The 18501-nt window shown below is 44.1% G+C and overlaps 2 protein-coding genes across 2 annotated transcripts in view; both read left to right on the top strand.

Annotated features, from left to right (window-relative positions):
* Nucleotides 1-2491: 2491 nt before the first annotated feature.
* On the top strand, nt 2492-13998 carry LOC134461091 (guanylate-binding protein 1-like). Its single transcript, XM_063213857.1, has 12 exons — nt 2492-2738; nt 5693-5877; nt 6299-6376; nt 6508-6557; nt 6720-6829; nt 7269-7456; nt 8113-8355; nt 9270-9550; nt 10954-11166; nt 11641-11743; nt 12383-12582; nt 12779-13998. The coding sequence occupies exons 2-12, from the start codon at nt 5694-5696 to the stop codon at nt 13013-13015; spliced, it is 1887 nt and encodes a 628-aa protein (XP_063069927.1). The 5' UTR covers nt 2492-2738; nt 5693; the 3' UTR covers nt 13016-13998.
* Nucleotides 13999-18465: 4467 nt separating this feature from the next.
* Nucleotides 18466-18501, top strand: part of LOC134460511 (E3 ubiquitin-protein ligase TRIM39-like) — a 19411-nt gene continuing 19375 nt past the window's right edge. Inside the window, exon 1 of the mRNA XM_063212896.1 lies at nt 18466-18501. This exon is cut by the window's right edge and continues 384 nt beyond it. Coding sequence (XP_063068966.1) covers nt 18466-18501 — 36 coding nt within the window.

The raw sequence follows: 18501 nt of genomic DNA, 5'->3' as shown, positions 1-18501 counted from the left end.
TAAAGGAGAAGTCCACTTTTTTGAACATTAAGGCCATTTTCTGAGTGGTCTGCAATGTTTTAGAGTCCCCTCACCGTTTGTCTCATGTTTGCTGCAGTCTCTGTTATTTGACTTATTTGGATTTGATCTCAACCAGCTCTAGAATAGCCGTCTATGGGCACCTGCAACTCTGTTCTTAAAATCACCTTTAACATTTGTTTTCAAGAATATGCAACTCACCAAGTGTTCAGCAGTATCCACTGGTGTTCCTTAACAATTTTTGTAGCAAAATATGGCATCTGTCATGTTTTATGTGTGTTTTATGTAGCAATTTGTAAGTTAAGTTTCACCTTCACTTTCACTTTCTTTCACAAAATGGCAAATAAAAAATGACAGAAGCCATATTTCGCCTTGAAACTTGTTAGGGACTGCTAGTGAAGACCCCTAACCACTTTGGGAGCTGTAGACTTTCAAAAACAAATGTTTAAGGTGATTTTAAGAACAGAGTTGCAGGTGCCCATAGATGGCCATTCTAAAGCTGGTTGAGATGAAATCCAAATCAGCCAAATAACAGAGACTGCAGCAAACATGAAATAAACGGTGAGGGGGACTCTAAAACATTGCAGACCACTCAGAAAATGGCCTTAATGTTCAAAAAAGTGGACTTCTCCTTTAAAGGTACACTGTGATTTTTAGATGTTAGATTTTTAGTTGTTTATTTCCAGAATTCATGTTACCCATTCACTAATGTTACCTTTTTCACAAATCCTTACCTCCACCATCAAATTCTGGTAATAGTATTGGGAAAATTGCACTTTTCGTACATAAAAAAAGGGGATCTTCTCCATGGTCCATACTGTGTATGGGGTGGAGGATGAAACCAGCAGTAGCTCTACCCATTTTGGGGCCCTAGGCGAAATACAGACATGAGGCACCATTGAATGAATGTTGCTGGAATTTACCATGACGGGCATTACTACTGCCGGCCCCTACGGAGAGTAGACTTTGGTGGGGCCTAAGGCCTGGTTTATGTTCCGAAACCAACTTGTCTGTGTGATGATGCAGACAGCCAAGCAGTTATTTTTTCCCCCGTCATTACTAAAACCGTCTTTGGATGGAACGCAATATTCCTGTCATGCAATATTGTTGTGGCTCCTAGGCACTATCATACGCTTTTAATTGACAAGCATTTCTAACTGATGATGTTCATATGGACCACAGTCCTACATTGTGGGGAAAGAAATTTACATTCAAATGTAGGCTACATAAAAGCCCCCGAACTTTCAAAAGGGCATTTTTGTCCAGTAGAGCAAAAGGGGCAAATGCTTGGGCCCAACCTATCTGTGTACGCGGGTGAAAGCCCCTAAACTTCCATCTCGGCCTTCCCTAACTGAGTCACATACTCTATCTCTCTAGTTCCCCCTCCTTCTCCCTCTTTATCTCTCTCTTGCCACCCCCACCCTCTCTCTTTCTCTTTCTCTCTCTCTCCCTCTCTCTCTCTCTCTCTCTCTCTCTCTCTCACACACACACACACACACACACACACAATCAGAGACGGCTTGGGTAAGGTAATATCGAAAGTAACTTTGGCACAGTTACATAATGATTGGGTAAACAAATGTCATGTGTCTGTCTGGACCCTGTGCCCTTAAAAGCCATAAAGCTGCTGAGTGGATTTTTAAAAAATGTCATGACGTGCCAGATTAGATGATGTGAGGTCTGATAAAGGTCCTCCTCAGTCCCCACCTGCTGTAAAGATGTTGGCCAGATAAAAGAGTTAAAGAGCTTTGCACGCACACAGAAACACACACACACACACACACAATACTTGCATCATTTGAGTGATTATTGAATTCCAACAGACACATACTCTCTCTCTCTCTCTCTCTCTCTCTCTCTCTCTCTCTCTCTCTCTCTCTCTCTCTCTCTCTCTCTCTCTCTCTCTCTCTCTCTCTCTCTCTCTCTCACACACACACACACACACACACACACACGTGTCACAAATCCCCATTCATCTTCGTCTGGCCTTGCCTCCATGAGCTCAACTCCAGTCAATTAACATTTTCCATACTAGCTACAGTATGGAACACGTAAAATATATTAAAATAATAAAACAATAAAATACATTTTAAAATATATAGCCCATATAGGCCTAGGCCTACTGTAGGCCTAGTGTATCCTACTATAGGCTATAGGCCTATCAACTTGGGCTACTGGCTGGCCTCCAAATAGCCTACAATCGGACTTAATTAAGTGACCAGTGATGTGGACAAGGGACACAGTTACACAAGCAGGCATCAAGTCAAGTTTTGAGTGTTTCAAAAGTGATCGGAGCGTCCTGACACTTTACGGGGATTCCCAGATTTCCCACGTCGGATCGTTTCCTCCTCTGCATTTTTCTGCATGGATGTGCTCGCCGATGATAGAATAGAGAGCATGCTGCCCTGGCAACGAAAGCAAGAAATGTGGCAATCACAAGATAAGTAGGCCTATCTGGCAGATCATTTGTGTAATCATCACGTGTAAACATCGACCTGTCTCCGCCCCACCCCACGGCGCAGTGAGGTACGAGTCGAAAGTGAAAGTAGCCGGCGAGCGGGGATTCCGAGAAATCTGCGTTCTTCTTTTAGCTCAGCTGCATTTCTAGTCTGTAAAGGAAATAGGCTACAGCAACACACCAACTTCACTCTAGCACCGAGAACTCCGACGTGACTGTGTGTGTCCGAACTTCCCAAGGCTGATCAAGCGTCTCACGGCGGGTAAGTACATTTGCACACACGGTTGAAATGTTCCATAATAGAATCTATGCAACTAGCTATAGGCCCACACGTGATAGAACATCTGTTGGCGTTGTATGCCCACACTAGTAGTAGGCCTACTAGTGTGTATGCGTTGACATTAACAGGCTCGGTTCGTTATTACCTTATTTCTGTTTATTCGTTCCTGCATCATCAACAAGTAGGCCTAGGCTAAGATAAGACACACCTGCCTAGACTGGGCAGAACAATATGTGCTCTACCAAAACTAAGTGAGAACACACACACACACACACACACACACACACACACCTATTAGATTTCACATTACCTTAATAATCTTTAGCCAAATCTGCCGCCACTGTGTTCTATTGGGGTCATCTGAGATGTCAGCTGATGATGGAGCAATGTCTGCTGTAATTTAGGCCACCTAGCTAGGACCAGCTATAGCCTAACTGTACAATGTCTCTGATTGTGTGTGTGTGTGTGTGTGTGTGTGTGTTTTTTTTTTTTCATTTAGGCTTTATTTAGCCAGGATTGTCCCATTGAGACTAGAGTCTCTTCTGCCGGGGATTCCTGGTCAAAATGGCAGCATACATATAGTTACAGACACAGACAAACACATAGACAAAAAGGAAAATAAATGTACAACAAACACATTAANAAGTTTACATAAAACGTATTATGAGATAAAAAGTAGCCTATATGCTGCATAGTCAGAAACAATGACACTCCTCTGTGTATACTGTATGAATTCCCCTCTTAAAAGTCTCTAATGAGGGCAGTCCATACATAATATCTTCTGCAACTCATTCCATAGATATGGGGCATAAAAAGAAAAGCCTGTTTTCCTTAATTCAGTGCGAGGGGTACAAGACTGTATAGTAACTTGTGTGAGGAACGTGTACCATAAGATAAAGTACAAAAAGTCAATACATTACAGATATAATAGGGAAGTTTGCCCAACAGTACCTTTGCAATAAAAAGTAACATATGCAATTTACGCCTTAAATACAAGGATGGCCATTGGACTTTAGAGTACAGATCACAATGGTGGGTTCTTGTGTGTGTGTGTGTGTGTGTGTGTGTGTGTGTGTGTGTGTGTGTGTGTGTGTGTGTGTGTGTGTGTGTGTGTGTGTGTGTGTGTGTGTGTGTGTGTGTGTGTGTGTGTGTGTGTGTGCGTGCGTGTGCGCGCGTGCGTGTGAGAGAGTGACAGACATAGAAAGAGAAAGAAAGAGAAAGCAAGAGAGCAACATATTGTAGCCTGCTGCCCTCTAGCTGGGAAGTTACACATAGGCCAACCAAATTAAATTGGTAGTACCTTGGAGTTTTCAGATATAAAAGGCTGATATGCAGGCTAAATGTGTATGTTACAGGCAAGTTTATGTGCTATGTTGATTGATTCATATTCAGCAGGGTGAGCACATCCCAAGAGACTTTTTGCAGGGTGCCGTGCCAGACAATTGGTTGTGTGCAGACCTACCTCTTTTCACAATGTTGATTGATTTCATGTTGATTGAGAGAAGATGGGGCAGCCGTGGCCTAGTGGTTAGATAGTTGGTCTTTCAATCTAGGGGTTGCAGTTTCAAATCCCCCCTGACCTCTCCCTACATCTCCATCCATGGCTGAAGTGCCCTTGAGCAAGGCACCTAACCCCACATTGTTCCAGGGACTGTATCCAATAACCTGAAAAATAATAACTGTAAGTCGCTTTAAATAAATGAAAGCGTCAGCTAAGTGCAATGTAATGTAATGTTAAAGATGCGAACAACAAACACAAACAAGGCCTGGCCAATAGGTCTTGCGTGCCAACCATCCAAAGAGCAAACCGGTTTCCAACCAACCGGCTCACGCAACTTGACGACAAAACAAAAGCAGAAATGTAGACCCGTGATAATCTATTTGAGGAACACTATGTGTGTTGCTGTAGTGTAGACTTTTCAGTGCCGCATTCCTACACATTTTAACACGCATCTTAACATCTTAACAATAAGTAATAAAAATAATACATCAGTTTTGTATACCACTTTTCTAAACAATCAATGACGCTTTACCATATGGCATGAAACAAAAACATGAACACTCAAAGTCATACAGAGACTCAAACAAAAACATATAACGGCAATGGAAGGTTTTTTTTGTCCATGAATCATGACGATATGGAGTGTTCAAGTTGGCCCACGATGGGGGCGGCGACGAAAGGCCATGGGGATACGAAAATCCAGAGCCTCCCGTCGTGCGGGGGCAAGCACACAAACACACACACAAATGTTAATATCTTAACACACACTCACAAACACATACACACACATAGACACACGAACGCGCGCACACACACACGCACGCTAGGGATGCAAATGATCGATTAATTCATTAATCGTTAGTTGATTGCGTTCTCGATCGACTTACGATTACTGGATAAGCGGCATTTTCTCCCGAAATCTCAATGTTTCTGGAAAATAAAACTACTAAACATAAATACTGAAATTTAAAAAAAATAGATAAAATACTACATCTAAATTAATTCTATTTACATTCTTTCATCCAAAGGCGATTTATATATTACCACTATTCACACCCCTCTTCACACATACTCTTCACATGCCCATTTTACCTGTGTCTCTTGTCAGTTGAATTGGAGATTAATTGTGATTAACGCTTTTTAATCGGTTAATGCATTAATCGATTAAAATCTATTAATCAATTAATCGTTTGCATCCCTAACTCACGCACACACACATACATACACACACACACACCTCCTGGCGTCCTCATCTCTTGGATCAAGCTCTGATCCACAATGCACCCTTTTGAAAACTGGTTGAACAATAGACTCTTCACATTGAGAGTCAAGATTCTCTAGGAATTCACTCGCCTGTGTGTGTGTGTGTGTGTGTGTGTGTGTGTGTGTGTGTGTGTGTGTGTGTGTGTGTGTGTGTGTGTGTGTGTGTGTGTAGGATGGTAACAATGCAAGCTCCTGTGTGCCTGGTGGACAATGGGCCCGAAGGACGCATGAGTGTCCAGCAGGGGGCACTGCAGATCCTGCAGCAGATCCAGCAGCCGGTGGTGGTGGTGGCTGTGGTGGGGCTCTACCGCACGGGGAAGTCTTACCTCATGAACCGACTGGCCGGACAACAGTCAGGTACACACACACACACACACACACACACACACACACACACACACACACACACACACACACACACACACACACACACACACACACACACACACACACAATAAAGCACTCACATAGGGTAGTCATGGGTAAGAGGTTAGGACGTTAGACTTGTAGCCCAAAGGTTGCTAGTTTGACTCCCAACTCGCCTGGTTGGTGCTGGGAGTAATTAACCAGTGCTCTCCTCCATCGTCCTCCATGACTGAGGTGTCCTGAGCATGGTACTGTCCCGCCGCACTGCTCCCTTACGCATAAACTGCGTGCTGTGTCACAATGACAATGGCAGTTTCCCAGGTGGGCTTTCATATTCATGATGGACGTGTAATGAACACATAGATGTGTGTGATAACTCAGCTCCTAAACTATGCTGCTTCTGTCCCCACAGGCTTTGCTCTGGGCAGCACCATCGAGTCCAAAACCAAAGGAATATGGATGTGGTGTGTACCTCACCCAAAGAAACAAGGTGTGTATACACACATACTACACAATAATGATTTGGCATGTCTGTATTGTATGTGCATGGGTTTACCTGCATGTGAATGTATGTGTGTGTGTGCGCATGTGCGTGTGTCTGTGTGTGTTTTTCTCTGACAGGACACACTCTGGTGCTGCTGGACACTGAGGGGCTGGGGGACGTGGACAAGGTGACCACACACACACACACACACACACACACACACACACACACACACACACACACACACACACACACACACACCTGCTATGCATGTACACATATCCCATATACAAATGGTACACCTACCTTTTATGTCGGCTAATTTGTCTAATTTTCATTTATTTGTCAGGGTGACCCCAAGCACGACACACAGGTCTTCTCCCTGTCAGTTCTGCTGAGCAGCACTCTGGTCTACAACAGCAGAGGAACCATTGACAACAGAGCAGTGGAGGAGCTGCAGTATCCTTTTTGTCGACATACAAATCACTTCACTCTCTTGCTCCTCAGTACCTCTCTGAACTCCTCCAACCCCACTCCCAGTCCAGTCCAGGTCTCTGTGGTCTTCTGGAAAGGACAATCTCATCATCCCCCGAGCCAGACTCCGTACTGTTGGTGACAGAGCTTTTTGTGTTGCTGCCCGCACGCTCTGGAACAGTCTACCTCCCAACATACGCCAGGCCCCCACACTGGCTACGTTCAAGAAGCACCTTAAATCACATCTATTCATAGAGGCATATGGACTTTAGCTTCACTGGCCCTGCCCCTGCCCCAGCCCCATTGTTATCGTGTTTAAATGTTAGCTATGACTAGCAGTGTTAGTTTAAAATGTTAGCTAGAGCTAGTTGCTTTATAGCATCTGGTGGCATGTTGTGGTGTAGTTCACCTTAACCTCCTGCAGATACGTCACAGAACTGGCTGAACACATCAAAGTGAAGTCATCAGATGACGAAGGAGAAGACTGTGAGTTTGTGAAGTTTTTCCCCTCGTTCATCTGGGCCGTGAGGGACTTTACTCTGGAGAGGAAGATCGATGGGAAAGACGCCACAGAGGACGAATACTTGGACTTCGCACTGCAGCTGAAACCTGGTAGGATTTGCCGCCTGTGGGGTTTGGAGATAGGGGTGTGCACATCCACAAAACAGTCATACAGGTGCCAGACAAAAGTGGTAGACCGTGTGAAAGAGTGGAGCTCACTGTGCATGAGCTCCAAAAATTATAATTTTCCCATTATGTAATCGATAACGTTTCAATCCACCAGTGGGATCTTCTTTAGCCCAGAGGAAGATCCCACTGGTGGATCGACACACTGCCGATTGCATAATGAAATAAAGTTTATCATTTTTTGGAGCTCATACCCAGTGCTACTCTACTCTATCACAAGTAGCCTGCAGCCTGCACATTATTACAAACAAACACTTTGTTGCACACACATTGTTACATACAAACACAGTATTATAGGCTACTATCAAACACACATGCACACACAGATTTTTCTATCATAAAACATGTTTTTTAGCATGTAAAATGGGACAATTGGTCTGGCACCACACGGTTTACAAAGCTGAGGGCTGGGGTTGGGATGCTGTTGTTGTTCAAACTGCCATGGCCAAACACAATGGCGTATCAGTGCCTAACCCAACTAGAACAACTCGTCAGGCAAAATTCTTGTGGTTTCATCTAGGATACCAAGATGTTTAGATTTATGTGCTAACCCAAAGCTATGTTCTGATTGGCTCTTCAAGGTAACGGCAGGAAGGTGAACGATTACAATCTTCCCCGAGAGTGCATCCGGAAATACTTCCCATCCCGGAAGTGTTTCAACTTCCCGTTCCCAACTAACCCGGAGAACGTGAAGCGCCTGGAGTCGCTGGCCCTGTCTGAGCTGGACTCCGAGTTCCTGGAGGTCACCGAGCGGTTCTGCAACTACGTGTTTGATCACAGCCCTGCCAAGCAGCTGAAGGACGGACACGCAGTGGACGGCAGAGGTAAGCCAGAGAGAGTAGAGAGAGAGAGGTTCCATTGGCCCATTGTTTCCGGGTTCTATTATTGCAAGGGGGGGGGGGGGATCCCCCTTTAGGCAGACCTAGGCATACCTAAGGACTGTTCTATTCATTGTAGGAGCATTATGACACGCCCCTTTAGGCAGACCGGAACCTGGTCACGTTAGGTGCCCATAGAAACCTATTATGTTGGCATATCTCTATATACTTAAAGAATCTCTGGGTAAGCTGTTTTAGATCTATGTGTGTTTTATGATTAGGCTCTTGTAGGACAGAATAGGTCAAGTGGTTAGCCGATTAGAGCCAGTGAACTAGTGCTGGTAGTAATCTGGTAGAGACATTTGCCGTGTTCCAGATGTATGAAACGTTTGCAATATGTTCCCTACAACATGAAGGTGTGCTGAACACCCTGTTGGGCTCACAAGTCGTGCACATTAGTGGTATGCTTAGTAGAGGCACTATGCTAAGAGCAATTGTTACATTACATTATATTTGACTTAGCTGACACTTTTTTTTATTCAAAGCGACTTGCAGTTATTATTTTTCAGGGAATTGATTACAGTGCCTGGAGCAATGTGGGGTTAGGTGCCTTGCTCAAGAGCACTTCAGCCATGGATGGAGATGTAGGGAGAGATCTGGTGGGATTTGAACCTACACCCTCCAGATTGAAAGACCTACTCTCTAACCACTAGACCACGTCTGCCCCTTTGTACTCTTACAACAACTGTCCATTCTGCAGCTTAAGTGTATGATGTATGTTGTGTTTGTCCCTCTTGGCTCTTTGTGGTCTTTGGCCATCTGGTGAAGTTGTATGTTGTGTGTGTCCCTCTTAGCTACCTGTAGTCTTTTGTCATCTGCTGAAGTCAAATACTGTGTTTGTCCCTCTTTGCTCTTTGTAGTCTTTGGTCATCTGGTGAAGTTGTACGTGGACACCATGGTTAATGGCGGCATCCCATGTCTGGAGAATGCTGTGCTCGCCATGGCGCAGATCGAGAACGACGCAGCGGTGCGCGAGGGGCGGCAGGTGTACGAGGACGGCATGACGAAGCTGAAGAGCCGCTTTCCCGTCCTGCTGGGCGACCTCACGGCGGAGCACGAGCGCCTCAACAGCCTCGCCATCGAAGCCTTCATGAAGCGCTCCTTCAAAGACGACGACGGCACATTCATGCGCTCACTTGAGGTAGCATGCACACCAAATACAGCACTTGCTGACTCCTAGAACTAGCTCTAGAACCTCAATGCATTCTGTTCTATTCTGTTGTGAAACAGACAACATACCATTAGCAGTACATCGGTGTGGCAAAAAGCGGACATCACATTGAACAGATCTACTATTTAGATACAGTGAGCTCAACAGCATAGGCAGGTATTGGGAGCTGTAGGAACATAGGGTGACATAAGGCCTTGGGAACAAAGGGAACATGGGGTTTTATGGATATAGGGAGCATAGGGCTGTAAGGGCATTGGAAACAGAGCTGTGAGAACATAGGAGACATAGGGCTGTGGGAACGAAGAGAACATATGATTGAGGGAAAGAATATTAAGCTATGGCGACATAGTACGTACGAAACATAGGTCAGTGGAAACATAGTAAACATAGGGCTGAGGGACATAGGGCAGTGGAAACGGGGAACAGGGCTGTGGGAACATGGGGAACATAGGGCTGCAAAACCATAGGAAACATAGGGCTATGGCATTGAGAATGTAGAGCTGTGGGAAGGTAGGACACCAGGAACATGGCTGTTTTTACATTAGAACCGTGTTCGGTTCTAGGCTTCTTATGCCTTTTGTCCACTGCCGTTTTTCTGGTAGGCCTACAAACATGACACAGCGCGACTTTGGTGCCTTTTTTTGCTTCACGATAGAGTTGTGTTTTGCCTATTCGAAAAGCAAAAAGTGGCGGCCGAGTCATGCTGTGTCGAGCTGTAGGCCTACCAGAAAACCAGCAGTAGAAAAGAGTCTATAAATATTTGTGAAGGTTGATGGGAGACTCATGGAGGTTGTCTGGAATGCATTTACATTAATGGGCTTCATGGAAATAGCCATCATATAATAGGCTATTTGGCTTTTTAAGAAATGTGTCAATAATGCTGTCAGCACAAAAAGCACTATTCCTTGACAACTCATTCCTTGGCCAAGGTCTTAAGTCACTTTAAAGAACATAATTGCTTGACCAATTTCCGATTGTCTAGCCTACTTGTAAAAACTGGCTGTAGAAAAGCCATGGTGATTTTTAAAGTGCCCATGACGGACAATCAGTTACAGAGAGGATTAACATGTCACAGTTCGAACAAGGCTTGCACGCTTCTGAACCACGTCTGAGGGAATTCCAAAATTGCCCCGGTTGGAACTGAAAATGGATGGAGTAAATACCAAACAAAGGTGGCGTGTGGTTCCTGTGCTAATGGTAAACACCTCATACTACAGGGTTTGGGGAAATAGAGAACAAAGGGCTATGGGATCATAGGGCATATAGGGCTTGAGGAACAGGGATATTGGAAACATAGGGCTTTGAAAACATTGGGAACGTAGAGGTGATGCAACATAGGGCTGATCATGTGTGTGTGTCTGTGTGTGTTTTAGGAGTCCATCAATGGTTTGTTCGGCAGCTTTGTGCAGCAGAATGAGCAGGCGTCGGCGCATCTGTGTGGGGATATTTTAAATCAACTTTCTGAGGGCCTGAAGAACAAACTTCAGCATGGAGTCTACACCACCCCGGGGGGCTACCAGCTCTTCAGCCAGGACCTGGAGGAAGTCGTCAATAAGTACAAGGATCAGACACAAGGAGCCGTCAAGGTTCGTTACACATCAGTATTTAGTGGCGATCCTCCAATGACTGGCGCCCCAGGCAACGCCCCCCTCTGGTGAACCACCCCAACAACACTGCACAATTAGACAATAAAACAACCACTACCCTCGGTGACAACATTATAGAAAAGTGGTTCTCAACCGCTTTTGAACAAATGCCGTCTTGACCTTATCATAAGTCTCCCAATGCCCCCTTGGCGTCATCATAAGCCTCCCAACACCCTCTTAGTATTAGAAAATAAAACAGACTAATGCCCCCCAATTGCAACTGAGCATCTCCTCCACCCCCACCCTTTCAGCTGTGTCCTCCTCAGTGGCCCCTAAGGGCTCCCTTTCGCCCCGTTGAGAAACACTTCTCTAGGATTAGACAGTCTGACTACTGTCAATACTAGATAATCAGACAACCAATCACACAACAGAATCAGTCACATGCCAGTCAATGAGTATGTGTGTTTTCTCCAGGCTGAGGAGGTTCTTCAGGGTTTCCTGCAGCAGAGGAAGGAGGAGTCAGCTGCCATCCTGCAGGCTGACAAGAGCCTCAGCAAGAAGGAAAAAGAGATATGTGGTGAGTGGGCGTGTCATGTATCATTGAACCGGGTGGTACCAAAAACAGAATGGTTCATTAGTTAAATTCCAGAGTGTCATAACTAAACGAAAGGGGCTCCAGCACCCATCCTTGGGGCACCCCTGGGGAGAGTTGAGAACAGTTTTCCTTTCCATAGCAATAGGATTTTAATAGCACATTTTACAGCACTTTATCATAGGAGGAAAGAAAAAGAAGAGAGAAAAAAGTATAGATAACTAACTAGAGTAGAATAGAAAACTTATTATGACTAAAGGCAGATGAAATTTAAGCTGTTTTTAATTATTTGTATTTAAAGTATGATACTGTTGGGGCAGTTCTAATTTGGACAGGAAGGTGTTTTCAGCATTTGGGAGCATACTGACTAAATGCCATTTCACCCTGTCTGGCCTTGGCCATTTAGTGACTATCAGAAGAGTTTTAAAAAACCTAAATTCTGACATGTCCCTATGTACAATGTGTGTGTGTGTGTGTGTGTGTGTGTGTGTGTGTGTGTGTGTGTGTGTGTGTGTGTGTGTGTGTGTGTGTGTGTGTGTGTGTGTGTGTGTGTGTGTGTGTGTGTGTGTGTGTGTATGTGTGTGTGTGTGTGTGCGCGCGCGCACCTAATGTATACGTGTGTAGAGGAGCGTGAGCGCGCCGTGCTGATGGAGCAGGAGGTGCGTGCTGCCCAGGAGCAGCAGCGCCTCCTGGAGGAGAAGATGGAAGCGGAGAAGAGGAGCGGAGAGGAGCGCATGCGGCAGCTGAAGGTCAAGATGGAGGAGGACTTGAAGAACCAGCAGATGGAGAACCAAAAGGCCATGGACGCCAAGCTACGCGAACAGGTATGTGTGTGTGGACGCCAAGCTACTCGAACAAATATGTGTGTGTGTGTGTGTGTGTGGACGCCAAGCCACGGGTACACGTGTGTGCGTGTGTGTGTGCGTGCGTGTGTGTGTGTATTATGTAGTGTTTAATGTCTTTTGTTATGTGTGTAATGTTTGTGCAATGTAATGTACTGTACTGTATGTCCCTCCACAGGCGCAGCTCCTTGAGAAGGGCTTCCAGGACAAGGCGGATAAGATGGGCCGCGAGATGGAGGAGACTAGGAGGAAGGCGGAGGAGGCCAGCGCGGCGAACATGAAGCAGTTCACCACCATGATCGAGGCCATGGAGAGCAGACACACAAAGACCATGAAGATGATGCAAGAACAGATGGAGTTGACCAGACAGATGGCAGCCAACAGCGGAGGCGGAGATGGGTGCTGCATTCTGTAGTACCACCACTAGGGTGTGGTGTGTGTGTGTGTGTGTGTGTGTGTGTGTGTGTGTGTGTGTGTGTGTGTGTGTGTGTGTGTGTGTGTGTGTGTGTGTGTGTGTGTGTGTGGGCATTATGCAGCGATAGATGGAGCTGACCAGGCAGATGGCAGCCAGGGACGGAGGGGGAGACAGCTGCTGCATTCTCTAGTGGCACCACTAGGGTGTGCTGTGTGTGTGTGTGTGTGTGTGTGTGTGTGTGTGTGTGTGTGTGTGTGTGTGTGTGTGTGTGTGTGTGTGTGTGTGTGTGTGTGTGTGTGTGTGTGTGTGTTGCAACGGTATCTGGAGTTCAGAGAGGTGCAGGTGCTCTTTGGCTCAAGGAAATAAGTCACTTCGAAATTCGGTCAAACTTAACATCAGTTGTTGCTGTTTAAGTCTTGCCAAGACCAGGGCTGGACTGGTAGTCTGGCATTCAGGGCATTTTCCCCATGGGCCGACAGTCCTCCTGTTTTTTTTTTTTACTTGTTTGTTTGCTTTTTTATTTTACCTCAGAAACTTGCCATTAATCTATATGGGCCGGCCCATTGGTCTATTTTTAATATAGACAGTGAAATTAGCTAATCATAATAGTGCAGAAAAGCAGGGGGCTGTGTGAGCGACTGGTCTATGCCGGGGAAAAAATGCCCGAGCTGGTTTTCTGTCCCTGTCCAGCCCTGGCCAAGATACTCCTCTTCACTTCTCTTCTCTGAGGACGGCACCAGCCCATCATATTAAAAGATTTTAATCTAACCAAGCAGTGTGCCTTTGGAAACACCAACAACTGAAATTAAGTTTGGCCATATTTCTAAGTGACTGTTCTATGTAACTTGAAATAATTACATTACACCCTTTGCTCTGTTTATACAGGATATATGAGCAAAAATTGTATGAGATTGTCCATGTCTTATGCTTTTCTTGTAAGGAAATGGATGAATGAATGAAGGAATAAATGACGTAAAAAGAACAAGAAATGCATTCTAGTTTGCTTCATTTTGGAGGCCTTCGACTGGTTACAGTATGTCGTCTACACTATAAACTTTACAGTGTTACGTAATTCAAGGTTTAGAGATTTGATTGAACATCTTCTAGGGCAGGAATGTCAAACTCAGGCCTGAGGGGCCAAATCTGGCCCATGCAAAAAAAAAATTGTATTACAGTTGGCCCTCATACACCACGAATATATAGGGTAATAAGACTTGATCGTAATTCAAAGCGTAATTTCAATTTCCTTGCATGACCTGTGCATATGAAGAAACTGACAACGAAAGCTGACTTGGGAGTATTGGATTTGTTCTGCATGTTTTACTGTGTACGTAGTTAATCAAGAACCACTTCACTGCTTACAGTTTGCAGCTTTACAGCGTTAATTCAACACTTAGAGAATTTATTTAAAATGTTTAGAGTGTGTTTTGGTCTCAGAGTACTCTCTAAGTTTTGAATTAACTCTGCATTTTTTTACTGTGTAGCCTAGTTAATTAAGAATCACTTGACTGGTTACACAGTATGCAGCCTAGTTAATTAATCACTTCACTGCAGAGATGATCGACTTCCCCCACACCTCACCTGTGTCACAGATCTTGCTGTTATCTTTCTTCTTTTATGATGGCTTACTGGCTAACAGACTCAAGAACAACAATTTCCTTTATTCCTTCCTGGTATCTGAGATGACTACAGCACAATATCCTCTTTGTGGGAAAAAACGTATTTCCAGTCAACTAAGAAGATTTATTCATCTAATAAAATATTTATATTTTATTTTAGCATTCCATTAGCACATTGATTATTTTGTGGATCTTCGTTTTGTGATGTCTGGTCATTTTTTAAATACTTACTTTTGTAACTCAAACACAGAACTGGGAGGGGGCGCAAGACAGCTTTATATTAAGCTTAGTATTTTTAAATAGTTTAGATAAACCTTCCCTATGACAAAACGAAGATATGATTGCGATATAGTCTGGCAGTAGACAGGCTCTACCAAAGTTCTTACCAGTGAACAAAGCATCTCCATAGCATTTAGTTTACCTCATGACCGGAAGGAATACGATGTCGTCTACTGTGTAGTCGTAGGTTCTCTGAGAAAAAGTAAGGTTGTCCATTACACATTACTGTGGCGGTTCCAAAACACTCTGATTTTCAGTGTGACCATGTCAGTTGGTTCATGATTAAGTGCTTACGACTGGTTTTCTGTCGGCTTCTGGTTGGTTTCAATCTGTGGCTGGGGTTAATATACATTTTGAACCCGAGCTCTTTGACAACTCTACCCAACCCCCATGCACTCACTTCTGGCACCGATGCATTTGATCTGGCCTGGTGCCATCCAGTCCCGTCAACCGAGGTTACAGTCCCACAGCTCACACCCATCTAACTTGTCCAAGTCCTATACTGTATTTCTCTGTGTGTGTGTGTGTGTACTATGTCTGTCTGTCTGTCTGTGTGTCCCTCCGTTTGTCTGGAAAGTTGTGTGCAAACCAGACTGCATGATTATCAGTCACTCTATGGCTGTTTGCCAACGTTTACCAGAAGCTGCTCGTCTGTACACTTGACCTTTCATCTGATTGACCGTGACATTGTGACCACTCAGTGTCTTTATGGAAGGTGCTGTAAAGATTAGACTGCTACCTGGTTGCCATGGAACCATCCAATGACAGTAGGTCTATGGCTTCTGCAGACAGTTTCAACAGAATTGACCAATGGCAATGTGACTTTGGAAGATTTGTGGGCCATCCCTCTGCCCTCACCTTTTCTGAATTGGACTCAGGAGTGAGATTACTGTTGGAAGTCTCTCTGTTGCATCTGCAGAAGAGGCTGTGGATATCGCATGAGCCAGGGGCGGAGTGGCCCACCTTTTCCCACCGGGAGAATTTTCCCCTTGGCGGCCCTCTTTAAAAAAAAAAAAACAAACAAACAAACAAAAAAAAGCGAACAACATGGTTTCCTAACCAAAAAGACAAAAGCCACGAAATCTGCAGTCGTACTACATGTGAACATTAGTGTAGTCAAAATATCAACCTGAATTGGAGCCTACACCTTGATGAAATGCACAGCAAGTGGTGTAGTCTATGTAAAACGCAGGTATACGCACCCATTTCAAAATGTCAGGGATTGCAGTATACCCACTTAAAATGGATTGATCCATTATTTACAATAGCACAAATGTATACAGTACACATAAAAAAATGCTCAAATATACAGTATACCCACTTCAAAAAGTAGACTACACCACTGGAGCCATCATCACAGTCCAAAGCATTCATAGACCTATAGGTTAGGCGGGTTGCCAACTCCCTGATCCTGAAAAGAGGTACATTTGTCGGAGGGGGGGTCTGGGGGCCCTCCCCCAAGAAAAAATTGTGTTTTTTAGATGCAATTTCCTGCATTTTAATGTATTGAAAAGGTTTTTTCAACCTACCCATGACAGAAATCATGATGGTTTCTTATCCAGACCGCAATCTTACTAATTTCAGGATTTTGTGAAATTAATTATTGTAAAATGGTATTGTGTTTATAGTTTTAGGCCTGAACCAACTGCTGTCACATGTTCAATTTGAGAGAAATATTTTGAAGGAGAAGCCAGACGACAAATATGTATTCTCAAGTATGCAATTTATTAACTAAAACTTAAGAGGGTAATGGATATTTCTTTGCGGCATAAATTACAAAATGCTCTCCTCGGGTCGGTGGTGGCTTTTACCCATGACCTTTTCAATTCCCAGTCTCGGTTGTAGCTGCAAAGCCTCTTTTTATTTACCGGTTCGTCCATTTCTACTGAGGGAATACACTTCACCACTACCAAAACATCTCTGCTACTACCGTCTCCCATAGCAACACACACGTAAATTGGCGTAGCCAATCAGCTGCCTGATCAGAATGTCATCAAATGCCAGCTGCTCTGATCATTGGACAAAATGTAAACATTTTCATTTTGGTGCACAGTAGGTAGCCTATCAAAATTTCTAAATCAGAATGTGTCACATATCACCAGTATATCATTGGACGAAATGCTTCATAAGCATTCCGTAAAAAAATAATAATAAAAATAAATAAATAAAAAAAAACGTCAAGACTCATTGAAATGCGGGACGGGAGCCGTTCTTCACGGGGCAAATAAAATACACCTAAAATTCGGTACGTCCCGGACAAATCGGGACGGTTGGCAACCCTAACTTAGGCTACATCACGCTACTGTTCCATGCAAATGTGCACTCCACTGTCATTTTGACAGTTTGAAATTGAAATATCGTTTAAGGAAGACGGATGAGCATGGGCACAAAGTTTTGAGTGTGGGGATTTTTAGAAGAGTAGGCTTACAAAATATAGTATAGTAGCCTATAGGCCTAGTTTACAAAAAGTCTGTCTACATTGTGCAATAAACCCACCATGCAGCAAATAAGCCAAACCTAGCTACTTCAAAGCACAACCATAAGTCAACAAAATGTATAACCAAACGGTGTAGGCCTACCTTAAAACGCTGTCTTCGTCGCAGCAAATGTCTTTGTTTCTTGCAATTACATTTTAATCCACAGTTTAGGCTACACACCCAGCACTGCTCACATCAGAATCTTCTTGTGTGGTAATTATTTTGTTCCATTTCTTCAGACATTACATAGGCTACATCCTAAATGTGCCATATATAAATGTATGTTTGATATACCATTATTTTCGACTGTAATGAGATATACCTCTAGTTCTAACAATGCCATCAAAACATGTACAACGTGTTTTCCTGCTTAGCTGCAGTTCACTTCCTTACCACTTGGTGGAGTATGTTCGTAACCCAAGTCAATAACCACAGAACAAGAGAATCTGGAGTGGCAGACTGTAAACTGTAACAGTCATGTGGAAATCGGAAAATAAATCACAACTGACTAATATTTCCGTTCCTTGGTAACCAATCTAAATATCACAGGTTCTTGAAATACTGAAAACGAAACTATGTTACTAAGATCTAGTAAACTTCCGCGATCTACGGTGTATGAACATTATCAGTAGAGAAGGGGTGTGGCCAATTTACTGTTTGACACCGTCACTGAGGTATTGCGGTCGGGTAAACGGTATATATACTGTTGAATCAAATATTATACAATTAAGAATTGGTTTGTAGCTAGTTTGCATTAGTTTCTACGCTGGGCCAGCTAAAAATATAATACGGCCGAACACTTTGGGGCCGGCTGAGAACATAATACGGCCGTTGCCAAATAATTCTCGGCCGCGGCCCACCGGGACAAGTCCCCGATCTCCCGACGGCCACTCCGCGCCTGGCATGAGCTATGCTACTGTAGATGGGACATTCAAAAGTGTGCAATTATCTTCTATGCCAACAAAGTTAACCTGGACACCTTTTTTCCGTTGATTCTGGGTCAAGTTCAAGGAAAGGAACAGACAAAATGGCTGGCAGATTTTTATCAGAGGACAGTTTCACTTGTCCTGTGTGCATGGACATCTTCGAGGATCCCGTCATCCTCCCGTGC

The sequence above is a fragment of the Engraulis encrasicolus genome, chromosome 13 (assembly GCF_034702125.1).
Source record: "Engraulis encrasicolus isolate BLACKSEA-1 chromosome 13, IST_EnEncr_1.0, whole genome shotgun sequence".
Classification (NCBI taxonomy): domain Eukaryota; kingdom Metazoa; phylum Chordata; class Actinopteri; order Clupeiformes; family Engraulidae; genus Engraulis; species Engraulis encrasicolus.
Note: the sequence above shows the minus strand (reverse complement) of the source record. Positions and strands in the feature narration are given on the sequence as shown.

Bases quoted from the DNA above. Each gene is read 5' to 3' on its own strand.
- LOC134461091 (XM_063213857.1), top strand. From the start codon at position 5,694: ATGGTAACAATGCAAGCTCCTGTGTGCCTGGTGGACAATGGGCCCGAA. The intron at 6,558-6,719 runs GTGACCACACAC...TTTATTTGTCAG, and splicing joins GGCTGGGGGACGTGGACAAG to GGTGACCCCAAGCACGACAC. The intron at 8,356-9,269 runs GTAAGCCAGAGA...TGCTCTTTGTAG, and splicing joins ACACGCAGTGGACGGCAGAG to TCTTTGGTCATCTGGTGAAG.